This window comes from Lampris incognitus, chromosome 9, assembly GCF_029633865.1.
Source record: "Lampris incognitus isolate fLamInc1 chromosome 9, fLamInc1.hap2, whole genome shotgun sequence".
Lineage (NCBI taxonomy): Eukaryota > Metazoa > Chordata > Actinopteri > Lampriformes > Lampridae > Lampris > Lampris incognitus.
In genome coordinates this window covers 15,154,614-15,177,920 of record NC_079219.1, presented here as the reverse complement: position 1 = coordinate 15,177,920, position 23,307 = coordinate 15,154,614, and the positions used below count along the sequence as shown (strand labels likewise).

At 44.7% G+C, this 23,307-nt stretch overlaps 2 protein-coding genes across 2 annotated transcripts; both read left to right on the top strand.

Moving 5' to 3' along the window:
* Positions 1–178: 178 nt before the first annotated feature.
* LOC130118286 (lipid scramblase CLPTM1L-like) lies at positions 179–12,800 on the top strand. Its single transcript, XM_056286694.1, has 17 exons — positions 179–379; positions 593–684; positions 832–1,009; positions 2,581–2,708; positions 3,033–3,111; positions 3,234–3,351; positions 4,718–4,812; positions 5,430–5,514; positions 6,747–6,847; positions 7,362–7,427; positions 8,879–8,929; positions 9,026–9,108; positions 10,128–10,162; positions 10,424–10,479; positions 10,659–10,703; positions 11,159–11,292; positions 12,166–12,800. Exons 1-17 carry the CDS (start codon positions 179–181, stop codon positions 12,230–12,232), a joined length of 1,614 nt encoding a protein of 537 aa, XP_056142669.1. The 3' UTR covers positions 12,233–12,800.
* Positions 12,801–16,385: 3,585 nt separating this feature from the next.
* Positions 16,386–22,053, top strand: LOC130117764 (urinary protein 2-like). The gene is made up of 3 exons (XM_056285977.1): positions 16,386–16,477; positions 17,438–17,554; positions 19,368–22,053. Exons 1-3 carry the CDS (start codon positions 16,438–16,440, stop codon positions 19,577–19,579), a joined length of 369 nt encoding a protein of 122 aa, XP_056141952.1. The 5' UTR covers positions 16,386–16,437; the 3' UTR covers positions 19,580–22,053.
* Positions 22,054–23,307: the final 1,254 nt, after the last annotated feature.

The following is a 23,307-nucleotide window of genomic DNA, read 5'->3' as shown; positions in this document are numbered from 1 at the left end:
TGGATGCAGAACAGATTCGGAAAACCGCGACCGGAAGTATGCTGAGGAAAGGGAAAGGCTTTGTGTTGACATTTTCATTGCTGTGCTTTTAGACAAATAGCCCATCATTGGCAGCTTTGTTTTATTTTACATCTTTGGTTCTCATAACCATTCAAAAAGCTGTTCTTCAGCCAGAGCAATGTTCCCCTGGTGTTACTCCAAAACTGGGGTTAGCGGAGGTAAGAGAACCTCCATCGCAAAGATCTTCCTGGGGATTTTCGTGGTCTACATGCTGCATACAGCATGGGTGCTGTACGGCTTTCTGAATACAAAACCGTGCGACAAGGGGAGAGGGGAGCAGTGCATCACTTCCTACCTCGCAGAAAGACCCCGACTTCAGGTTCGTAGGCCTATGCATTTTGTTTCTTCCAAATATATTGTGTGTGGCTTGTTTTATCCATAGCTTGTCTCCCCAAGGACTCTGATGTTGCTATAGCACTGGTGTACACTTTGGTAGGGACAGAAAATACTAAACTACACGTTTGCCTCCTTTATTCTGTGCCTTTTAAGAAGTCCTTTTTAACTCCGCTGATACTGTTGCTGTGCCTTACAGATGAGTGTGTTCACGTGTCTGGTCCCAGATGACAGCCAGCTCCACCTCATTGTCAAAATTGACCCATTTGACCAACATGCCACATTTGAAAGGCAAGCGCTGCATAGTTGCTCCATTCAGATTATTATGTGCTGGACACATACAGAAATGCCAGTGCAAAGACTTACAAAACTGACAGCGTTAATGGGTGAATATAGAATGAAATGAACAATTCATAAAGGTTGAATTGTCCCCCTCAGGCAGGTGAATGTTGATCTCCCAGAGGAGACTCGTGCAAATGGCAGTCTGTATGCAGTGGTGTACGTCCACAAGGCCGGTGTTTCACCGCTGGATGATAACAGAGAGGTCCACTATGCTGCTCAGCTCACCACCTATGTCAACCCAAGGCACACCGAGGGACCAAAAGACAAGCAAAAGGTATAATGGGACTGACATTGGTAACTAATTTATGTGTGGTGCTTATCCTTGGCCTGACTCAACATTACCACAAAAGCTCAATATACTCTGGTGCTTCTCATCCATCACTTGCAAAGAACGTGACTCAGCTTACACAGAGGGGCATGTTAGTCTGTATGCTATCCAGGATGGCATTAACGCTTCCATGTTTAAGTTTTTCCTTACACCAAGAGGGTCCTGGACTACAACTTTTCTGCCTAGAATTTGCAAGTTCTCCTCAAGTTTACTTGGGTTGTAGCTTGTCGCCACTCTTTGGCTGACACTGTGCTGATCCCAGTTAGCAAGATGACATATGTCCACTGTAAGAAATGGATCACAACTTACAACTAGGGCAGCACAGTGGCCCAGTGGTTAGCAGTTACCTCACAGCAAGAAGGTCCTGGGTCTGAACCCCAGGTCCTTTCTGTGTGGAGTTTGCATGTTCTCCCCGTGTCTGCGTGGGTTTCCTCTGAGTGCTCCGTTTTCCTCCCACCATCAAAAACACATGCATGTTAGGGGTAATACTCCTATTAAAATGTAAGTATTCTGGCAAGAAGAACTGGAGTAGCTACATGACTGCCCACTGTTTCCAGTGTGTGTGTTGGGATGGGTTCAGAGGATGAATTTCTCCACGGGGTTAATAAAGTACATCTTATCTTAATATTTACTTTATTTCATCTAACCTTTAATTTAACCAGGCAATACATTAAGAATACATTAAGAGTACATTAAGAATAGAATAGCTGAAAGTAGTAGTAGAATACATTAAGAATAAATTCTTATTTACAGTGGTGGCCTGGTAAATGGCAAAAGCCAGCTGAAGGGAAAGGGAAGATGGGCTGAAAAAAAATTAAAAGCAAAAAGTCAGTAGATAAACAAGAACACAGCGAGGGTTAAGGTTAAATAAGAACAAATAAGAACACAGGCACAGGAAGCACAGGCAGGCGAGCAGCAGTTTACCAGCAAAGACACATGCAGGACAAGATACAAAGGTGAGGCGATGGCATACATAGGGTGAAGTAGGGGTTATCAGACATGATAGGAAACATGCAAACGGGGAAACAACAAAGGTTCGCAACATATAGCAAAAATAAGTAGATGTGCGAGTTTGAGGAAGTATTAGTAGGCGGGAAACAGTCAAGTGAGAATGTGTGTAATGGAGTTTGTAAAAGTGGAACCGGAATAAGTTTGTCCAGTTTTAGTGTTTTCTGAGGAGCATGCCGGTCTCTGGCAGCAGCAGACCGAGATGATGCAAAACTGAGGGAGGTGTTGGTGTGGGAGATCTTTTTAATTGGATATGGAGTGAAGACCGAGTGTTGTATGTGGCAGACATTGGGTGCAGCAACTTAACTTATCCACTGTGTTACATTTGTAGGTCCCAGAGTACCATCAGATTTTGAAATTCTTTCCTGTTTAACTCAGTGGGATTATTTAAAAATGGCAACATCTTTGATCAAAAAGCATCTCTGCCTAGTTTGTAAATCAAAGACATTTGATATGAACCACCAGCCACATTAAAGGCAGACCCCACTGAAAATACTTATCTCTTTCAGGAATCCACAGCGAGACCAGAGGCTCGTATCTCCCGTTGGAGACCACGCCTGTCAGTCACGATGATGTCGGAGGACTTCATCTTCAACAGAGCAGGACTTCCTAGCGATGTGAGGCGCTACATGAGAATGTAAGTCACACGAGGCTACAGCTGTCAAAGCAAGGTTCAGGTACTCCCGGTGATAACAGAGACTTACCCGGGTTTTCATTAGAAATTACTGCTCGGTAGTCACTGAGCAAGGCACTTGACCCACAACTGGTCTATGAGTAACACTGGAAAGACTGGCTGTAACTGATAATGGATCCAGTCCCAGTTGTGCACTCTTCCTGCTATGGCAACACCACTTGGGTATAAATAAGAACATGTTCTTTGTGAACCCGTGTGTTTTTTGGTACTGTTAGACAACCTCAGTCAACCGCTTAAATAAAGGTATCTATCTTTATCTCTCTTTAGCGCTCCGGAAGGCAGAAAGATGGCGTACCTTCCTCTGCTGCTGGTTGATGAGCTCAGCTTCAGAGTGAGAGACCTCATGGTAGGACACGCCTGCATCCTTTACATGCCCATTATGTTCGTGTGAAGAATTTGACCTTGTCCAATAGTTATGGTATTGTGAATTAATGATCTGTCTATGTGTCTGCCTATCGATATTGATAGGAAATCAATAGTAGCACCTTTCAGCTCCCCCTGACTGTGTCCTATGAGGGGATCTCTCTCAGAAAGTTCAGGTTCTGGGTCCACCTGCAGGATGTTGTTTACTCCCTACGACAGTTTGGTGAGTCAAGACTGTGACAGACAATTTAGTGGACAATTCAATTATCAACTATGCTGGTGTAGCACGCTGCCAAAATAATAAATGATGGATTATTACAATAGCAATAGTATTCAGTAATTAGGATATTGACTGTAGAAATTTAATCATTTGTTGAGTTGTTAGCTCAGATATTTTGGTGAATAGATAAGGCACTAATGATTATTGAGGTAATAACCATCATTGTAAGTAATTTATTGGGACATTGTCTTTTGATAGTTTAGTAAATTAAGGGTATGAGGGTTTGCCTGCATGATCTGGTTGATTTTCTATGACAGCTCATTGAGTTAAGATGAGGTTACTGTGGTAATTTATATGTATTTACTCCACAAAAACATACTGATTAAGTTTTTTACCATTATCAATCTTAATGAATTCATGATTTTACAAAGCAAGTTTTGGCAATACCTCTATTGCAAAGTTTGTTAACACCATGATAAGATGGGAGATTCGAATTCCTACATATCGCATTTCTAAGCCAATGTCCAATTGCTTTTTGGCTCACGGGCCCACTGCCAGTCAGGTCAAGTCAATTTTATTTGTATAGCCCATTATCACAAATTACAAATGTGCCTCAGGGGCCTTTACAGCAATACAACATCCTGTCTTTAGACCCTCGCATCGGATAAGGAACAACTCCCTAAAAAAACCTTAAACGGGGAGAAAAAATAGGAAGAAACCTGAGGGAGAACAACAGTGGAGGGATCTCTCTCTCCCAAGACAGACAACGTGAAATGGATGTTGTGTGTACAGAATAAAACACAATTTACAGAATACAACATTGAAAGAGGATAACAGAAATATAATGGGATTATAAAATATATGAAGAATATGATGAGGAGGATAACAAGCAGTGTCCAGATGCCACCGGAACAGCCCAGGACCTGAGCCACGAGACCACCGTCACCATGTAGACCTGACAGGAGGACAGACTACACTTGCGCACAGGGAAGACTCACATCACACCATTCATACACGGGAGAAGAGACAAGAAAAGACATTAGTCACACATCGGAGAGAGAAGGACATAACATTGAAACAGGATAACAAAATTATATGGATTTATAAGCTATAAAGAATGTGATGAGGAGGATGCCAAGCAGTGTCCAGGTGGTGACCACCGTCACCATGGAGACCTGGGAGGACAGAATACACATGCACACAGGGGAGACTCACATCACGCCATTCACATGCACAGGAGAAGAGAAAGGAGAAGACACTAGCCACACATCAGAAAGAGAGAAGTGTTCTGCTTTCAAGCCTTTGACCTCGATCTAGATGAGACAAAAATAGATAATTAAATCCTGCTGTCTTTTTTGTGTCAACCAAGGCTTCACGGAGGAGAACATCGATGAAATTAAAGAGGCACTGGTGGGGTCGAACCTCTACCTGCTGGTACTGACTGCACTTGTCACAGTCCTACATGTAAGATCTTATAACACCACACATCACACTACGCCGTATGATAACCCTACACACGACACTACACATACAGTGCAGTAGATATGATGTATTCCTGCTGTAAACCACTGTGTGCTGACATTTTGATATGAATACTGTACATCATACTTTACTCTAGATAGCAACAGAGTGGATCAAATATGATGTATAACCATAGAATTAATAAAATTTTCCAGTTTAGCAGCGGTTTGACTTTGTATTAGTAGTGAGTCTACTATGGTATTTCAGTACATAGTGGAGTCACAATCATTCAAAAAACAAGAGTATTCAGACAAATGTGAGTTGAGCCCGGAGGAGAAATGTGCAATATTGTGCAATGGCATTTGGGTCCATGTTACTGAGTTCCCATGTGCAGAGGAGATCATTAGGGTAATAATTAATGATGGTGATCAATAGTCTCAGGGGGGACTTCTGTTGCCCAACAAAGGTTAGAGAGAGGCATTGCAAATTACTGTACATTCCCTAAGGGAAGGGTGGCCAATTATTTGGTTATGCAGCAGTCCAGAAGTATTACAAATACAGTTCTGGAGAATCAAAAGGATTTTTTTTTCTTCTTACGAGCTTGCCGTGATGTTTTACAGCTCATCTGTGAGTTCCTTGCCCTTAAAAATGATATCAGCTTCTGGAGTAAAAAAAGGAGCATGGTGGGAATGTCCAGGAAGTCAGGTAACAAAATATCATCACCTCTTTACTCATATGATACAGTCTCAGACTCACTTTAGGCAGGCCATATTTCTAAAAGTCTTTCTTTCTGATCTTAGCGTCGGAATTAAAATCTACCACAGCATGGAAGACCCTATTAATTGATATTATGGAAGGATAGCTTAAGGGACAACAGCAGTAACTATCATGTGGTCAGAACAGGCTGTGGGTGGGGGAGGATGCAAAGAGGAATTTGCTTCCAGCCTATAACAGTAAACATCTATCCATCCATCCATTATCCAAACCGCTTATCCAAGCAGGGTCGCAGGATGCTGGAGCCTATCCCAGCAGTCATTGGGGGGCAGGCGGGGAGACACGCTGTACAGGCCACCAGGCCGTCACAGGGCCTGAGTAAGAGTAAAACTTGATGCGAAAAGTAAACATAGTTGATAAAATAAATATGATTTCAACAGCTCGTTGTACCAACATTGTTTGTGTTTGAATGTAAATCTCCATACATTATAGCTCCACAAATGTACAGTTGATATTCTGGCTCCGATACGCCCCCTGCTGTTCAATGAGAAAGGCGGGGGGGGGGCATTATTTTACATAACATAAAGATCTAATACTGTGAGACAAATGCTATCCAACATTTCTTTCCAATAATTTGTCATTAAAAAAAGTTTTAAAAAAAAACAAAACAAAAACGGAACGTAATATCAACATAACATTTGCTCTGAAACGGATCAGAACAGAAATATTATGTCCATTCAAAAACTAGTTATTTTAATTAGTTAGCAAACCACCGTGGTAGTCAGTACATCACTGTGTAGTGTGACCAGTCCAAGTCAGGGAATTGTAAGTAATTTGTTATGTGGGTGACATCTGTATATTTCCTAACCACGGTATTTTAACAGTTATATCAATTCTTGAATATATTTTGATGTGACGACCCTGCAGGCTGACACAAAACTGGTCTGAGACAGTTGAGACGGTTCTCTAGGCCTGCAACTGTTTGCCAATTAATCACAAATCTTCACATAATGTCTGCAAAATTATCTCCATTGCATAATGAACACAGATGTAGGAGATAAATACAGAGGTGTTGCTGTCTTTACCTCATGATGTAAAGTCTGACCCTTGTGTAAATCAACCTATTTATGGTGATGTCAAAGTGGCACGCTACTAGTCTGTTGTGCCACTCGAGTGTCTCCATGCTGTCTGATGAGTTGTTCTCTCTCTCCTTCTGTCTCTAGTTTTGTGGCGCTGTCTCAGCACACTGCTGATATTTCTCCATCTACTAAAGGAGACCAGTCTGCTTGTGCTGGTTCCTGTTGGGCTGGGAGCCTGCACAGAGGTACTTACCGTAACTAAACAATGCAAACACCAACTTGAACTGTTCTCGTTATGACTACCCAAGTTTATCTTCAGTTGCTGATTGCCGTAAGACTGCAGACGACTGCTCCCAAGTACAAAACAACACAGACTTCTTCAGCGTAACTGACTTCCACTAGACTGTGAAAAAGCTCTCAGGTTTTAGGCATAGAAACGTAGGGGCACACATGGTACCGGTCTGTTGGCGCCTTATCCTGTTGGTCTTTGGGGCCCCATAGAGCTACTGTAGTTAGCAGTAAGGCGAATAGACTCGCTGCGTGGCTAGCTCAGTCAGTGTAGCCTGTTCAGATGAGAGGTAAAACAGATCAATAAGACAGCTTTTGAATTAGAAGTCTAATACACAAATGATTTCTACATAACAGCAATCGACATGCATTCACTTGGATACCCCTTACTATAGCTCCTAAAGACAGATAACTGCTACATATTGTTTAATTACCCCCCCCCATTTACCCCCTAACCTGCTCTCCTCCCAGGTGTGGAAGGTGTTTAAGGTATTTAAGATCCAGATTCAGTGGAAAAGCTCCAGGTCAATCTTTCACGTGAGTACAGTGCATTTACATTGAGGCCATTAGAGTGGTCATGAATTAATCTGCGATCCGTATTGAGACATCCTCTCACATCATTGTGGAAATGTGTTGTAAAAGTCCCTCAGTGTCAGTCTATCTGCAGACTGTAAGTCTGTGCATGACTGCACTAAACACTACTGATGTGAGCTTCCTTCTGTTAAGGGCTGGGTGTGTGTATTTGAACCCCCTGAAATTTGAATATTCAAAGCAACTGTTAGCTTGACCTCCTCCTGTTTCTTTTCCTGTTTGCGTATTCATGATCAAACTCAGAAGCCGTCCATCGTAACCAGCAGCATTTTAGTGTTGGTCATTGTTAACTCCAACCACAGGTGGACTATGAGAAAATGGGCCCTCGGGCACGGATGTGTAAAAGCCCCCCGGCAGGGCAGATATACTGATTTGCAGCCAACAGCACAATAACATAAATTCCTCTGTACCTCAACAAGATTTACAGCACACATACACAATTAATGCCAACAGTATATTAACTAAGACAAACATCCACCTACAGTTTCCTTCAGGTTTTCAGGAGGACTTTTGGGGCTCTGTTATTGACATGAATGACTAAGCCATTTGACTATGTGACAAGAAATGCAAAGCTAATAACAGCGACTTCATGCAGAGGCTCTGGCTTAGGGGCCCCCTGAGCCCTTGGGCCCCTGGGCCTGGTAGGCTCGTTTGGTAATCCACCCATGACCAGGGGTGCCGCCAGGGATTTTGCGCCCCTATAAAGAATATGACTGAGCGCCCTTTATTTAATTAATTAATCAAATAATTATTTTTCCTGACTTCTCTAAACATTAAACCCCTTCCCCTACCTTCATCCCATGCTACCAGCTTGCCCAACAATCCCCTCATCAACAGCTTCTCTAATAAGGGACCCATCTTCTTAGTTTTACAAATTTACATAGAAAATGCTCTTAACAAAAAGGAATGTGATACCACCATAACCCAGACTGAACCTGTGGGCTCTTTCCTGTGGATCTCTCCTTCCTGTGGATTGTGAATCAGAGAGGTCTTCGACAAGATCTGGCCATATGCCATTGGGTAATTGGGTGGGATAAGGGGAAAAACTAGAAATAAATTTATTTTAAAAAATTTGAGCACCGTTGTGGCGTCCCCTCTAGCCTGGCGCCCTTAGAATCTTCATATCGTTATACCCATTTACGGTGCCACTGCCCATGACTCCAACCAAAGCAGGTGGGGTTGAAGTGCTTTGCTCCTGTGATAGTGGATTCAATGACATTAAAAGTGGGGCTGCTGGTTGTTTATATTCCAGATTTTGCTACCAACTAGGTATTAGAGCATGTGACATTTGAGTCGTAAGCCTTTTTCCTGACCCCCTGACTACCGTAACCCCTAAAGCAAGTGATTACTAAGCTCCTCAGCAGATCTTTAATGAGCCTCCATCTTGATGTGCACAGGTTAATAAACTGGATGATGCTGAAAGGAAGACGGTGGAATATGATACACAGGTGTGCTTATATCTAATATCATTCCCCCAAAGGTGAAACAGTTCCAATCATAATTTCTACTTTAGCATTTTTTACCATCTATGGCTGTCTCTCCAGGCTTCCAGATACCTGTCCTACTTGGTCTGTCCGCTGTGTATCAGTGGAGGCTTATTCTCCCTGGCCTACTTGCGCTACAAGAGGTGAGTTGGGTCTTTGTTAAGATCAACTTTAATGAATGGTAAATATTTCGTCTCTAATGATAAATATTTCATCTCTGGTATTTTTTGGTATTACTCCAGAAAGATTTCCATGCCGCAGTTAGTGGAACCAGGTTCACTAACGTAGCTGGTGTGAGCAGTCAGATTGGGTGTGTTTACATGTGCTTGTTAATGTAGGTCCAAACTTCTGGCTGTTTTTTTTTTGGATTGTCCCCGTTTTCTCCCCAATTGTATTTGGCCAATTACCCCACTCTTCCAAGCCGTCCCGGTAGCTGCTCCGCCCGCTCTGCCAATCCAGGGAGGGCTGTAGACTACCACATGCCTCCTCCGATACATGTAGGGTCGCCAGCCGCTTCTTTTCACCTAACAGTGAGGAGTTTCGCCAGGGGGACATAGCACATGGGAGCGACCAGAGGAGGTGCACATACCCACATCAGGCTTTCCACCCGCAGACACAGCCAATTGTGTCTGTAGGGATGCCCGACCAAGCCGGAGGTAACACGGGGATTCAAACCGACGATCCCTGTGTTGGTAGGCAACGGAATAGACTGCCACGCTACCCGGGCGCCCGGGGCCGATGCCTTTTAACTTATATTTTAGCATTTCAATGAATTACCCTTAATTCCATCATCTAAAGTGCCTGGGGTCAAACAGAGGAAAATATTGCTAAAATAGACAAATTCAGCAATGCAGTAAGTGCTCAGAGAGGGAGCATTACTGAACTACATAGCAATGAAATGTTTGTAATTATATAGCTGATATACTTGATTTTGTGTGATTCTCTGACGTCACATCCACTCCGGCTACGTAGCAAAACCTCACAGTAATTCAGATGACCAGTCAGCCTGTGGCCAACACCGATGTTCATAATCATTTTTTTAGCCAGAAATACTCAAATTAAGGCGATACTCCACATACAATGTTCATGCATGCAATACGGATAAGAAATGCATACTGGAGAGATCCAGTTAATACTGAGTTGTGCTGTGTTGTGTTGACAGTTACTATTCCTGGTTAATCAACAGTTTGGTGACTGGTGAGTTGACCAACATTTGCCTTCAACAGAACAATACATGACATTTTATTAATCCGGTGAACCTCTATCAGCTAACTGGTTCATTTAATAGGGCAGCATTGAGATGCACGTCAGTAAAGTTCCTTATTAAGTTCAGTTTTTAGATGTTTACAGTAGACATTGAAAGCTAAATTGATGCCACCCTAAAACTTGACATTTTTTTTCCTCCATGGTTTTGCTCTCTTAAATTCCTCTTTTCCTCGTCTCTTCTCCCACCATCAGGAGTCTATGCCCTTGGCTTCCTGTCCATGGCACCTCAGCTCTACATAAACCACAAGGTCCGTCTTTAAAAATGGTCTAAGTCCAGACTTTGAAATGTGGTGAATACCAAAATCTCTGCATGTGAGTCCTGACTGGATTCATGAAGGCTTCATTAATGGTGTTGTTGTCCTCTCTCGCACACTTTTAATCCACCTTCACATCTCTCTCTCTCTCTCTCCCCCTCTCTCTCTCTCAGTTGAAGTCTGTGGGACATCTGCAGGGGACTGTGTTGATGTACAGAGTGAGTACTGTCCTACGTCCCTTCTCATACCAGACACTGTGATATAAATGCTTATCTGTTGTGGTGCATGGCTGACACTATACTACTCCTTTTGTGGTCTCAAACCTTTTTCTGGGAACCGACACTTAGAAAAAAAAAACCCAAATCAAGTCATCAAGCAACTATAGCAACAAAATTGATCTGGCTTCCATATTGTTCATCATCATGTATTATTATCATGTGTGAATGAGCTGAAAAAGCGTCAACAGCAGATTTTAAAAAAATTCTCAAGCTGACTAATTCTACATGATATACCGAACCATTTTAATCATTTTGTGTCTTGTTTCTAATTCTTAATCCAGACTTCAGTCAGTTTATGGGTATCTTTATCCCTATTTCTGTCTCTCTCCACCCCTTCACTGCTGCTCTCCCTTGGAATCTTTTTGCCCTTCCCTCCATCCTCATCTTTCCGTCAGGGAGTGAACACATTCATCACGGACTTGTGCTCCTGCGTCTCCTTTCTCTCCTCCTCCAGCTCCTTCTCCTCTTCCCATCAGCTCTCCTGCTTCAGAGATGAGCTCCTCTTCCTGCTCTATCTCTACCAGTGCAGGTGAGACCACCCCACACAACTTACACATGAATAACACAAACATACAGGCTAATGTGAGTATGCAGGGGATTGCGCGTGCACACACACACACAGTGCTTCATAGACTACAACGTTAAACCTCTTGCCTAATATATGAAAGATAATCGTATATAGGTCAGGTAGTGGTTAAGTTTAGGGTTCCTGTTAAGAATTGGTTATCCTGCCTGCCAACACGGGGATCGTCGGTTCGAATCCCCGTGTTACCTCCGGCTTGGTCGGGCGCCCCTACAGACACAATTGGCCGTGTCTGCAGGTGGGAAGCCGGATGTGGGTATGTGTCCTGGTTGCTGCACTAGCGCCTCCTGTGGTCGGTCAGGGCGCCTGTATTGGGGGGAGGGGGAACTGGGGTGAATAGCGTGATCCTCCCATGCACTACGTCCCCCTGGCAAAACTCCTCACTGTCAGGTGAGAAGAAGCAGCTGGTGACTCCACATGTATCGGAGGAGGCATGTGGTAGTCTGCAGCCCTCCCCGGATCGGCAGAAGGGGTGGAACAGCAACCGGGACAGCTCGGAAGAGTGGGGTAATTGGCCAAGTACAATTGGGGAGAAAGAGGGCGAAACCCCCCCCCCCCAAAAAAAAGAAAAAAGAATTGGTTATCCCGGCATGTCTCTATACAGACACAGTAGGGTAACTTGTAGGACGGGCAGCAATTTGGACCCTTCTTGGCTCCGGACAAAAGAATAGCTGCATATGACATTTGAACACGACCTTCCTGAAATAATCCCTCTCTTTACCCGTGTAACCTTTCATAGGACGTGCGTGCTCCAACTGACTCCCTTAAAATAACTACAAAACAATCCTGTTCTCACATTGCACCGGTGTCTCCCAACAGGCGCTATGCCTCCAGGACAAGAGGAAGAGATGCTGGAGCCCACAACAGGAAACTAAAGGCTCAGTGAGTGGCAGATGGACCAGCGAGCGGCACTACAAACCTGGATTGTCACAAGTGAATACATGAACAAGGAAACATGCATCTACTGCATCTGTATGAACAAGAAATTTAGGGGGATGCATTAACCTCCAAACAGTGCATGGAAGGGAGAGAGAGAGACAGATAGAGAGGGTCAGATGGACGACTGACAGAAGACCTTTTGCATCTTTGGGGGTGGAACCGCAAAGGTTCATATGGGACTGACTGCTGAAGCTGTTGCCTGAGTTCGGGAAGAACACTTTGTTACAGTGGCTGGCCGCCGGTCCACGAAATGCACCAAGCACAATCCGTCACGGAGGAAGCGGGCCCTTAGAGCCGCTCTGCTTCTCACTCGTCCCGGCTGTACAGGCACGGCTGCTGCTTGGCGCTGATGGAGCATTCCCTCCACCACCACAGCTTCCACACAGACCTGCCCTCCTACCGTATACTACCACACGGCGTCTGGTCAGTACTGCTGTTACACCACAATGAGGAGAATAGACCCGATTTGCAAAGAGAAGGGAATTATTATTGTTCAGATGTTTCCGTTATTTGAGAACTCAACCCTGATTTGGGGGGGGGGGCGTGGGAATGAGTGGATTGAATAGGATAGTTTTTATTTTTTTGTGATGCTTCCTCATGTAGCTGCTGGGACTCTGGTGTAAGAGTGTGTTGTAAAAATTAGAATTTTAAAGTGTGAATAAAGACAGACTAGTGCACTTACTAGCAAATTTGATGCACCGTTCCACTGCCCAAATGTGTTTATTGAATGTGTTTGCTGCAACCTCTCTGCAAACTCCTCTAAATACATGACAGTGACCTCCACAACACCACCCAGGTGTAATGTCCAAAGAAGATTTCAGATGTAGGCTATACAGTACACATACGTACATACACATATATTAATTCTTCATCTGAAATATCCATTTAAAAAATTACGCTTTTAATGTCAGTGTATATATATATATGTGTGTGTGTGTCTCCGGGTAGCGTGGCGGTCTATTCCATTGTTTACCAACACAGGGATTGCCGGTTCGAATCCCCGTGTTACCTCTGCTTGGTCGGGCATCCCTACAGACACAATTGGCTGTGTCACACAATTGGCCGTGTCTGCGGGTGGGAAGCCGAATGTGGGTATGTGTCCTGGTCGCTGCATTAGCGCCTCCTCTGGTCAGTCGGGGCGCCTGTTCAGGGAGGAGGGGGAACTGGGGGGAATAGCGTGATCCTCCCATGCAGTACGTCCCCCTGGTGAAACTCCTCACTGTCAGGTGAAAAGAAGCGGCTGGCGACTCCACATGTATCGGGGGAGGCATGTGGTAGTCTGCAGCCCTCCCCGGCTTGGCAGAGGGGGTGGAGCAGTGACCGGGATGGCTCAGAAGCGTGGGGTAATTGGCCAAGTACAATTGGGAGAAAAGGGGGGAGGGGATCCAAATAAATAAATAAATAAACATGATTCTTTATAAAACCGCTTCTTTTAAGAATCAAGTTGTTCCTTTCCACACGGCGCATGTGTGCGACACAACATATTTCATACACAGCTTCATTGTCCCTATTTTGTCGTTGAACTATTGTTACATTTAAACTTGGAAGGCTATCCAGTAAAAGATTTCTTTCAGGGCCATCCACCTCATGCAGACTACCCTGAACTTCTGTTTGGGAGAAATGGAGAAACACTATCCTTCTGATGCATCAGCTGAGACAGCCGAGACAGATCCCCCCTCATGGTCCAGGGGACAGTATATCATAGAGAGCATGCAACGAATACCACCCGGTCAGTGGACCAGAGTGCACTACGTCATTTGCATCATCTCAGCCACTTTATTGCCCCAACATATATTCCTTCGCTAGGCCGCCCCTCTTATATCTGTCTTACATGCTACTGATGGGATGCAGTGAACCTCCCCCATCAGCGATGAGCATCCATGTTTGAGGCACACTGAAAGTCAGAGCAGATCTCCTCCTTGTTAGTGTGAAGCAGTGCTGCACGGGGAATTACTATGCCTCTTCTGCAGCCGACCCGGATTGCCACAGATGTGAGGTTTTAGTACATTCTCAAAATGAAGGCCACCCCAGAACAACACACACTGTCCTGCCTGTGGAGTACAGTGGGGTGTGACCAACAATTTTGCCCATTTGCGGTGTACATTTTCTTACGGCATGAGAATCCATTCCCACATCCTGTGTGTTGCACGGGTACACCGAGCAAAGTAAAATGGTAGGTTACATATTTAACCCGTGTTCCCAGACGAAGGGAACGAGTTTAACACAGAGCAGTGCTGCTGCGCCCCTTGAATTTCCCCAGATAAGTATGGGCACGAACCAAACAAGCTTCAGCAGGCAATTCAACGTCATAAATGTATTTTTACATACTGCATACATACATTTTGTACAATTTCCTGTCCTATACCCAGTCCATACATATATATGTGTGTGTGTGTGTGTATATATATATATATAGCGTCTTTTTCCGAAACCGTCAATGGTGTTATAAGTGCTCAACGAATGAGGAGCAGAATATCAACACAGACACAGGAAAAAAAAAATTACATATATATATATACCAGTAAGCCTGATCACTTAAACTTGAATTACATAACCCGTAGGTTTCATGGAGGGCCAAGAGTATGCAGGGTTTTGCTTAAACCAAACATGAAACCAGTTCATGTCTGGAACTGGCATTCCCCTCTGCTGGCAGGGGAAGAAGTGAATTGGTGACGTCAGCCTCTGTAACTGTTTAGTTCCAGAGGCTGACGTCACTGTTTAGTTAGGGGTTACTGACACTCCTAGCTTTATGTTTGCATAAACATGGACTGTCAAGACAGCCAGAGGCCGAAGACTTGTAATTATGTAAACTGCTTGACTGGTTTCACCCTCTGTTCACCATCTCCTCTCTCTCTCTCCCTCCCTCCCATCTCTCTCCCCCCTCCCTCCCATCTCTATCTCCCTCGCCCTCCCTCTCTCTCTCTCCCTCTCTCTCACACATACATGTGCAAACACACAAATCTCTCTTATCACATACATACATACAGTGTGTGTAAGAGAAAAATGGTGAACAGAGGGTGAAACCTCTTCAACACAAACACAAAACTATGTGTGTGTGTGTGTGTGCACGATGACACGATAGACATTTGGGTGGATGCTGTGCGTTCCTTCAACAACGGACAGGTGAGATATGAAACATCTACGAGGATGACGTCGCTACCCAAGTGTATTCTAAGAATGTCAGAAGTACATTTTATCTAACATCAGCACGGCTCTCACCTAAGGGGGCGTTATAGTGACTATAGTGTTGCCTTTCATAGTGAGCACTGGGTTTAACCATCTGTTGTGTGTGTCAGGTGTGATCGTCGCCATGGGAACGCTGTCAGTCTGAACTGTGGGTGTAGTGAAGCTCTGATGGTTGCTGAGAAGGATCATCCAAGGGAGGGGGTTTTCTGAAGGTTTCATCAAACTAAGCAAGAAATGAGGTGGGGGGGGGGGTAAATTGGGAACTCAAAAATGCACAATACAGCAGTGTGGCTCGGTAGACAAAAGGTTGGTTGGGGGAAATTTAAAATGGGTCCTCAGAACATTTAGAGCTACGGCCTGTTAGAGCAGCCTCACCAGTTCCTAACCAATATACAGGAGGCTCGCCCAAACGCAGATTTGAGATTTTGTGTGCATGTCGTGCTCAAATGTATGTGTTGTCACCTCCTGACGCAATGAAAAACAGGATATTGATCAAACCTTTACAAAAAAAAGAAGAAAAAAAGACGATACAAACCTAAAATGTACTTTGAGATGTGGTCCTCAGTGACACCTGGAAGGCCCCCTCGGAGAGTTGAGAAGATGGAAAGCTGAATGAAGCTCATTGTGGTCTGTGATTGACAGCTGCTAGAAAGAGATTTTCCGCTCATGTGAAAACAAAACAAGACTCGGGAATGTCCTTTATCACACGGCCGCAGACACCAGCACACGCCAGCAAAGCAGAACAGCATTTATGGAATGCCTCCTGTTCTGGTTGATGGCATGTGATTGGTGGACCTGCTGCAAGATACACCAAGAGATGACTGACACACACACACACACACACACACACACACACACACACACGCACCATCTAGGCAAGAGAAGAGGCTTGATATCATCCACCATACCAAGCACTCGTCCATTCGGTTATAACTGCAGAGCATCAGCACGAGCCCTACAGAAGCCATGAGGACCCTCCTCAGCCTCCTCTTCTTCCTCCCCACAGGTAGGCTGGACCCACTTTTCAAACCCTTACCCTGAAACCTCACCTTTTGTCAGCATATCATTGTTCTCAGATTCATCCTGGCTTGAGGGTCTGTTGTGGAGGAGTTGTAAAGCAGACCTAACCCTTTTTAGGACTTGAACCTGCAAGATGACAGAAGGTTAATTTTCTGCAGTTAATGTTGTACTGCACAGACTGTCTGTTTTAACATTAAACGCTCAACTGACCAAAGGCCACGTGATCTTATTCACAGTAACTGGGACCGTTTAATGTTCTCGCTCTCCATCTTTAATCCGGTCTTGGAGGAAATATTAATGCAGTACCGTATTTTATTTGGATTGTTTATGATAATAATGACCCCAGAAAGCCCCATTCGTACCACAGCATACACAGAAACAGCAAATGTGTGCCACATCTAATGTGTAAACCTTCACCGATACAAGAACAGGACAGGGGACTTCATAAGGGAGGGACAGAGCGAAACTCTCTTCCCTCCATAGCTCATCTTTTATCTGAGGAACAAGCCTGACAACTTCTACCACCACGCCAACAGAAGTCACTCTTATGACTTTTGTTTTTCTAAATGGTGACAGTGTTCGGTTAGTTTTAAGGTGTTATGACTACTGTTACTATGATTCTCTCTATCTGCTACTACACCTGTTTTCCTTATTTAACTGTCATCTTGACCCGAGTCCATCCATCTGTGTGATTTCCTCATTACAGGATCAACTAGGTTCTCCATTTTAAACCAATTTCTGTAATATTCGCCCATCAATTTTAGTTGATTTAAAAAAAAAAACACATGCTACTATTTATAAATTCCTGAGCAAATGCAACTTTACCAATTTTTACTTTCTTTTCATCCGTTTTCCTAAACTCTATTGCACACCTGGGTTGTCGTCGGTGTATTCTATGAAAAAATCCCCTGGTTTTTGCTTCTGTTGTGTTGTGCCATCTCCCCAGTGTTGTCGTTGAGGTGCTACGTGTGCAGCTCGTCCCCTACCAATGAAGAATGCAACCAGAACAATCAGACATGCCAGGCACCGCTCGACACATGCATGACCATCGTCGACTCTTTTGGTAACACACGGCGTTACACTCTGCATGTGTGTGTGTCTGTGTATGTGTGTGTGTGTGTGTGTGTATGAAGGTAATTTTGAACAGAACTGAATTTTTAGCTAAAGTTTCAGTCCTGTAACATAGCTGTGTAAGTAACCAGAACTTTAAGAACCAGAACCAGTACCATGCTGGGGAAGCCATGTGTTCACTGTCAGCAGGAGAAAGTGAGAAAGCCAGCACTGGTTTTCATCATTACTGCGTTACTGTGCAGCAGCTTTAAGCTTAGTTAAAATACCACCTGAATCAGGAGCAGAGGCTTATTGGAGGGTTAAAACTCAGCAGAAATAAAGTTCTCAGAAAATTATCTGAACAAATTCTAACTGTTTTTTTTTTACATTTCCCCCCTTTTCTCCCCAATCTTTTCCGAGCCGTCCCGCTCTCTGCTCCACCCCCTCTGCTGATCCGGGGAGGGCTGCAGACTACCACATGCTTTCTCCAATACATGTGGAGTCGCCAGCCGCTTCTTTTCACCTGACCGTGAGTTTTGCCAGAGGGACATAGCGCATGGGAGGAACACGCTATTCCACCCAGTCCCCCCCCCCCAACAAGCGTGCTGACCAACCAGAGGAGGCGCTAGTGCAGCGACCCGGACACATACCAACATCTGCCCAGATAGCAAAATTGCTGTGGCCCGGACCCGACACTTCCAGCCCACATACCGTGTGGAATGATGGCACTTGGGTGGTCCGCTTCTGTTTGCCAAATCTGGGCCAGAACCAAGCCATAGCAATGCCGCATGTGCGACATATTTGCAGCTCATATTTGTTTTTTGATATTTGGGCCATATTCACCATTTACCACACGGGCCACTTCAGGGTTACATCCAGATTACATGTTGCCGAGAGCACTCCATCGTTGCCAAAAAAGGCCCACATTTGATTTGCATATTTGGGCCATATTTGCTATTATACATGTGGGCCACTTCAGGCTCACATCCATTTTGTCAGGGCCATCAGTACCGCGTCATTGCCTGAAGTGGCCCACATCCGGATGCTATCTGGGCTTCCCACCTGCAAACATGGCCAAGCCGGAGGTAACACAGGGATTCGAACCAGTGATCCCCGTGTTAGCAGGCAACGCCAACACGAGACGGTGGGGGGGGGGGGTCAATATTCTAATATTATTTTGCAGCCGTAGGTATTGATTATTTATGTAAGTATTGAAAAATGTTGGATATGTGTTTTTATCTTTTGTGTTGCACCGCTGTGGGCTGAGTGAAACGAAATGTCATTTGTGTACACAAGTACATGATAGAAACGAGAATAAATTGTTCCTGATTCCTTATCACCTCTTATTTCGCCTGCATACGTCAATCCTTGTGTCGATTAAAGAATAGAAACGAGATATGTAATTTCATCAAATATACGCAGCTTTTCACTTTCAAGTCTCCATTTGCAAAGAACTGATTACCCAATGGATGAGGAGGATGATCTGAAAAGAGGGAAATGACGCAGCTGCCTGTTAAATCAGACTAAACCCTTTCACTTGTCAGACGTGCTAGAATATTTTTCTTCAGGAGTAGTCACAAAAAAGCGGACCTTGTTCGACTTCGTTTTCAATCAAGCAATAAGAGTCTTAGCCTAACATGACCGATGGGCCCCATTTGCCTTACAGCCCCCATCCTGTGTAACGTGACCGCTGCACGTGTGTGGTGCAATGTCGACCCTGAAGCGATATACTGCTCAGCTCTACAATGAAGCATACGTTTAAAAGCACCACTGACCTCCGTGCATGAACTGTGTCTCTCTGCCTCTGGCCAATTCCCTCTCTGCAGGCAACCAGAAGGCCATAGTGAAGCAGTGCGCCAGCAAGGCAACGTGCAACGGAGCTGCCGCCACAGCCTCGGTCGACGCCAACGGAAACGGCAACACTGTGAACTGCTGCAGCAGCAGCAACTTCTGCAACTTCAGCGGGGCCGGCACCCTTCACCTCCACGCCGTGTTACCGGCTCTATCCGTCTGTGTACTGCTGCTGGTTTTACACTGAGGCCCACGGGATATATGCAGACACGGTCAATAGCGAAGCCGGGGGGGGGGCTTTCCTGTAATTTGCACGTACTACTGGTGACCCTAATCTCTCTGACCCTGTTTACACTTGGTTTTAAAACACGTTTTGGGCGATCGGCTCACAAGTGACCAGCGAGACACATCACGCCTGTGTCTATCATGCGTCTCCAAACGCGTCCTGCTGAAGGTGATTTCCTTACCGCTACGTCACTTCCGCTACGAAGTCAAAGGGCCTCAGTCGAGCGCCAGATTTGCCGACTAGCTGTGAAAACAAGTTTGAAGATGTTTCAAGCACTAATATACATGTACGGACTATTCCAACTGTTTAGATTGACAGGACAAGGTCATTTGTACTCCAACCACGTACTCGCCTCTCTCGCTCTCCATTTTTTCGAAAGTTGTTACCAAAACAACCACCACATCCTGCATTGATGACGTATTTCCTGTTACGGCCGTGTCGGGGACGCGTCGGAACGCGTTAGCGTTTACACTACAAAATATACGTATATGGTCAAATGCGTCCCGGACCACCTCGGCAAGTGGTTTGAGTAACCGGTTCACAAAACGTTTTGGTGGTCGTTTCCACTTGTATTTAGCGCTGTCCACTTGTGATCCGATCGCAAAAAACACATGTTAAAACCAAGTGTAAACCAAGTGTATGTTGTATCTCTCCGAGTCTAAGCACTTACAAAAAAATAAAAAAAATCAGAAAATAATAAAGCTATGGTATGCGCCATGCTAGGAAGGCAATAGCGGTAGTTACCTGAGTGAGTTTTGGAGATAGGGTTATCATCATGGTGACAATCCTATCACCAATTCTAATACAATATTAAAATGGCGTTAATGGTGACCTTAACGTGACCCCATTTCCAGGTGGCTGCCCTGTTTTGGAAATGAGCCTATTTACGTGTAAATGAGGTACGAGTGAATGGGAAAACTATGACATGGCGTGAATGATTAAACTAAGAATATATACACACACTGTAAATACCCAAGTGTACGATCGCCATTGTTCTGATGGATGTGCTCAAATAAAGCTGCACATGGATAGAAATATTAAGAGGTTGTTTAATATTTTGGCAATATTTTATTTCATCTTTTTTCCTTCCTATTTGACAAGGTGGTGGACTTGACAAAGACAAAATAAAAACCAGTGTTTACTAGTAGGAGTCCTGTACAGTTTACCGGTGAGACACACCCAGTATACCTCACAATATACCAACATGGGTGGATTTACACAACACCAACGAGAAAATGGACAGATCCCTTTGACATTTTCATTGCTGGCTAAACATGTAAATCAAAGCTGTGTCAGAGAGGCTGAAAAAAAGAGAGAAAAAAAAACCCAACTTATTTTTGCCCTTGTGCAAATCCACTCTTATTCATGTCAGCATATTACACTATACCAGTATGGTCGCCAGTACATTTCATATAGCAGTATGTGTAATACTCCGAGTTTTCAACAGTCGGTATTAACAAAGAGACAAGTGTCCTGTGTGGCTTTATTTTTTATTTAGTGTTCTGTCTGCCAGAGAACAACCATTCCAGTTGGGTGGGTCCACATTTCCTATGTGTGTGTGTGTTTTTTATTCTTCGGGGACCATTCTGCAAGGTGATGCTAGAGGGGGACAGCTTCAAAGTGTGACACCTGACAGAAACTCAAAACAATGGTTACAGTCGTGTGGTGTCCACATATTTTGTGTGTGTGTGTGTGTTTGTGTGTTTGCTCCCCTGGGGGCTCTTCTATGTGCAACACGAGTAGGGTTTGGGCGGGGGGTTGGTGAAACCGGGGTTTAAAAGTGTGAACCAGTCAGTCTCTCAGTTTGCAGTCGGGACTCGGAACGACTGCAGGGTTGTGGTATCGTCGGTTGGGAGAGGAAACGAGGAGCAGACAATGTCATCACAGGTGGAGAGAACAGGAACGCCGAGATCAGCGCCCAATCTGGGACGTGTGACGTGAGAGCGACTGAACAGGCGTACCCCCTGTACCCGCTGCACGTGTGTTATACCCCCTGTGATTTTAAGCAGCGGTGACGACATTGTCCACTTCGTCTCCTTAACCGAAACTACAGTGTGTCCGGCCAGTCACTCAGTCAGCCTGCATAATCAGAATCCAACTGGGTTTTCTTTTGTTTTTCCTTTCCTTTTTTTCTTTCGCTCATCAGAGTCAACGCCGAGATTAAATATCTGTGCAGCCATGCACCACAGCAAATTGAATTCAATCCGCTATATTCCAAAATTCCGTCAGATATTTTCAGATGGGAGGAGCATGATCTTGACTGCCCGAGTTGTGCCAGTCCACACGAAAAAAACAAAACAACAACCATAGAACCAGGGTATAAAAACAGAAGACTGGAGAACTATGTCTGAAGGGTCCTGTATGCAGCATCTACGAGACAAATGTCTTTACAGTTGGAGTTCTGAGTAGGAAACCTACAAAGATAAGAAATGAGGAAGACTGTGGGACAAGGGAGAGAGAGAGAGAGAGAAAGAGGGAGAAATTTAGAAGGAGTAGGGGCAAGGAGACAAACGGGAATGGGGGGGGGGGAGAAGAGATGGAGGGAAGGAGTGTTCCTCAGGCATATAACCAGGACTTAAAGAGGGGTCTCCTTCCCTCCTTCTTCATCCTCTTTCCCCCACTCATCTCATTTGGAGAGTCAGTAAAACTAGATCTGAAAGGAAACAGGAGGAGCCAGAGAGGTGAAGGAGGCCACGCTCTCTGAGACTGATGACCGCTCCTATCTATACTGCCTACGTTATAGATTTCCTTCCTGTTCTTTCGGACAGCTGACCCTCTGCTCGCCAGCGGCACGCATCAACGCAGCTGAACACACAGTCTGATCTGATCCAGCCCTTCAGAAAAACGTTCAATCGTCCATTTCGAAAGGGCAAGGGTCGAGGTATTTTATCTCAAGAGAGAGTTCACATCCGGGGGATATATTGACAACATTTTGAATAATACGCCAGCTGGCCGAGGTCTAGTATGTACTTTAATCATATGAGTGTTGTGTTTAAGAGTTCCTTGGTTTTGGGGCTGGGGCTCAAAACATGCCCACTGTTATTGACTTGAGTGATACGTCAAAGTCCTCCCATAGTCCAATCTGCACTGCTGGCTCAGCTCACAAGCACAGATCCCAGAAAGTCCAACAAAGCCAGGTTAGGGAAGATCCTAATTCTCAGGACCAATCCGTTCAATTGACCAAACCTGGTAGCATGGATGTCATGGGTCCATTTCAGTGCAGCTGTTTTCTGAAACTTTGACGCCCTGGACTGAATATAGTCTTTCTACCCCAGAATCATGGGCATTAAAAACAGACTAACCATGGGTGGACTCAACAGAAGCAGATCCCCAATTTTAGATCTGTCCCCATATCTTAGGACCCATAGCTTAGGAAACACATATTATGTTTCAACCCCCGCTTAATTCCTCCTCTACACTACAACTCCTACTCTCACCTTCCCATTTTAGTCCAGGGTAGAGAGAGGGTCCCTGATTCAGGAGTCTTTTTCTTTTTTTTGCTCTGCTCTCCTGATGAAGAGTCACAGTGATGGAGATCCAAATCCCCCCAAAAACCCTGACTCCTTCAGCTCATGTCACAGGCCTTTACCTAAGAAACTGGAAAGGGAGTCATTTGTAGTAATTCTCTGTTTTCTGTTGGTGAGAAAGCAGAGGCTTTGATTCTCCTTTGATTGAGTCCTCTGATGTAA

Excerpts from the sequence above, each read along its gene's own strand:
- LOC130118286 (XM_056286694.1), top strand. The coding sequence starts at position 179 with ATGTTCCCCTGGTGTTACTCCAAAACTGGGGTTAGCGGAGGTAAGAGA. Across the intron at positions 685-831 it reads CAACATGCCACATTTGAAAG|GCAGGTGAATGTTGATCTCC; the intron begins GCAAGCGCTGCA and ends TGTCCCCCTCAG. Across the intron at positions 6,848-7,361 it reads GGCTGGGAGCCTGCACAGAG|GTGTGGAAGGTGTTTAAGGT; the intron begins GTACTTACCGTA and ends CTCTCCTCCCAG.
- LOC130117764 (XM_056285977.1), top strand. The coding sequence starts at position 16,438 with ATGAGGACCCTCCTCAGCCTCCTCTTCTTCCTCCCCACAG. Across the intron at positions 16,478-17,437 it reads CCTCTTCTTCCTCCCCACAG|TGTTGTCGTTGAGGTGCTAC; the intron begins GTAGGCTGGACC and ends CCATCTCCCCAG. Across the intron at positions 17,555-19,367 it reads GACCATCGTCGACTCTTTTG|GCAACCAGAAGGCCATAGTG; the intron begins GTAACACACGGC and ends CCCTCTCTGCAG.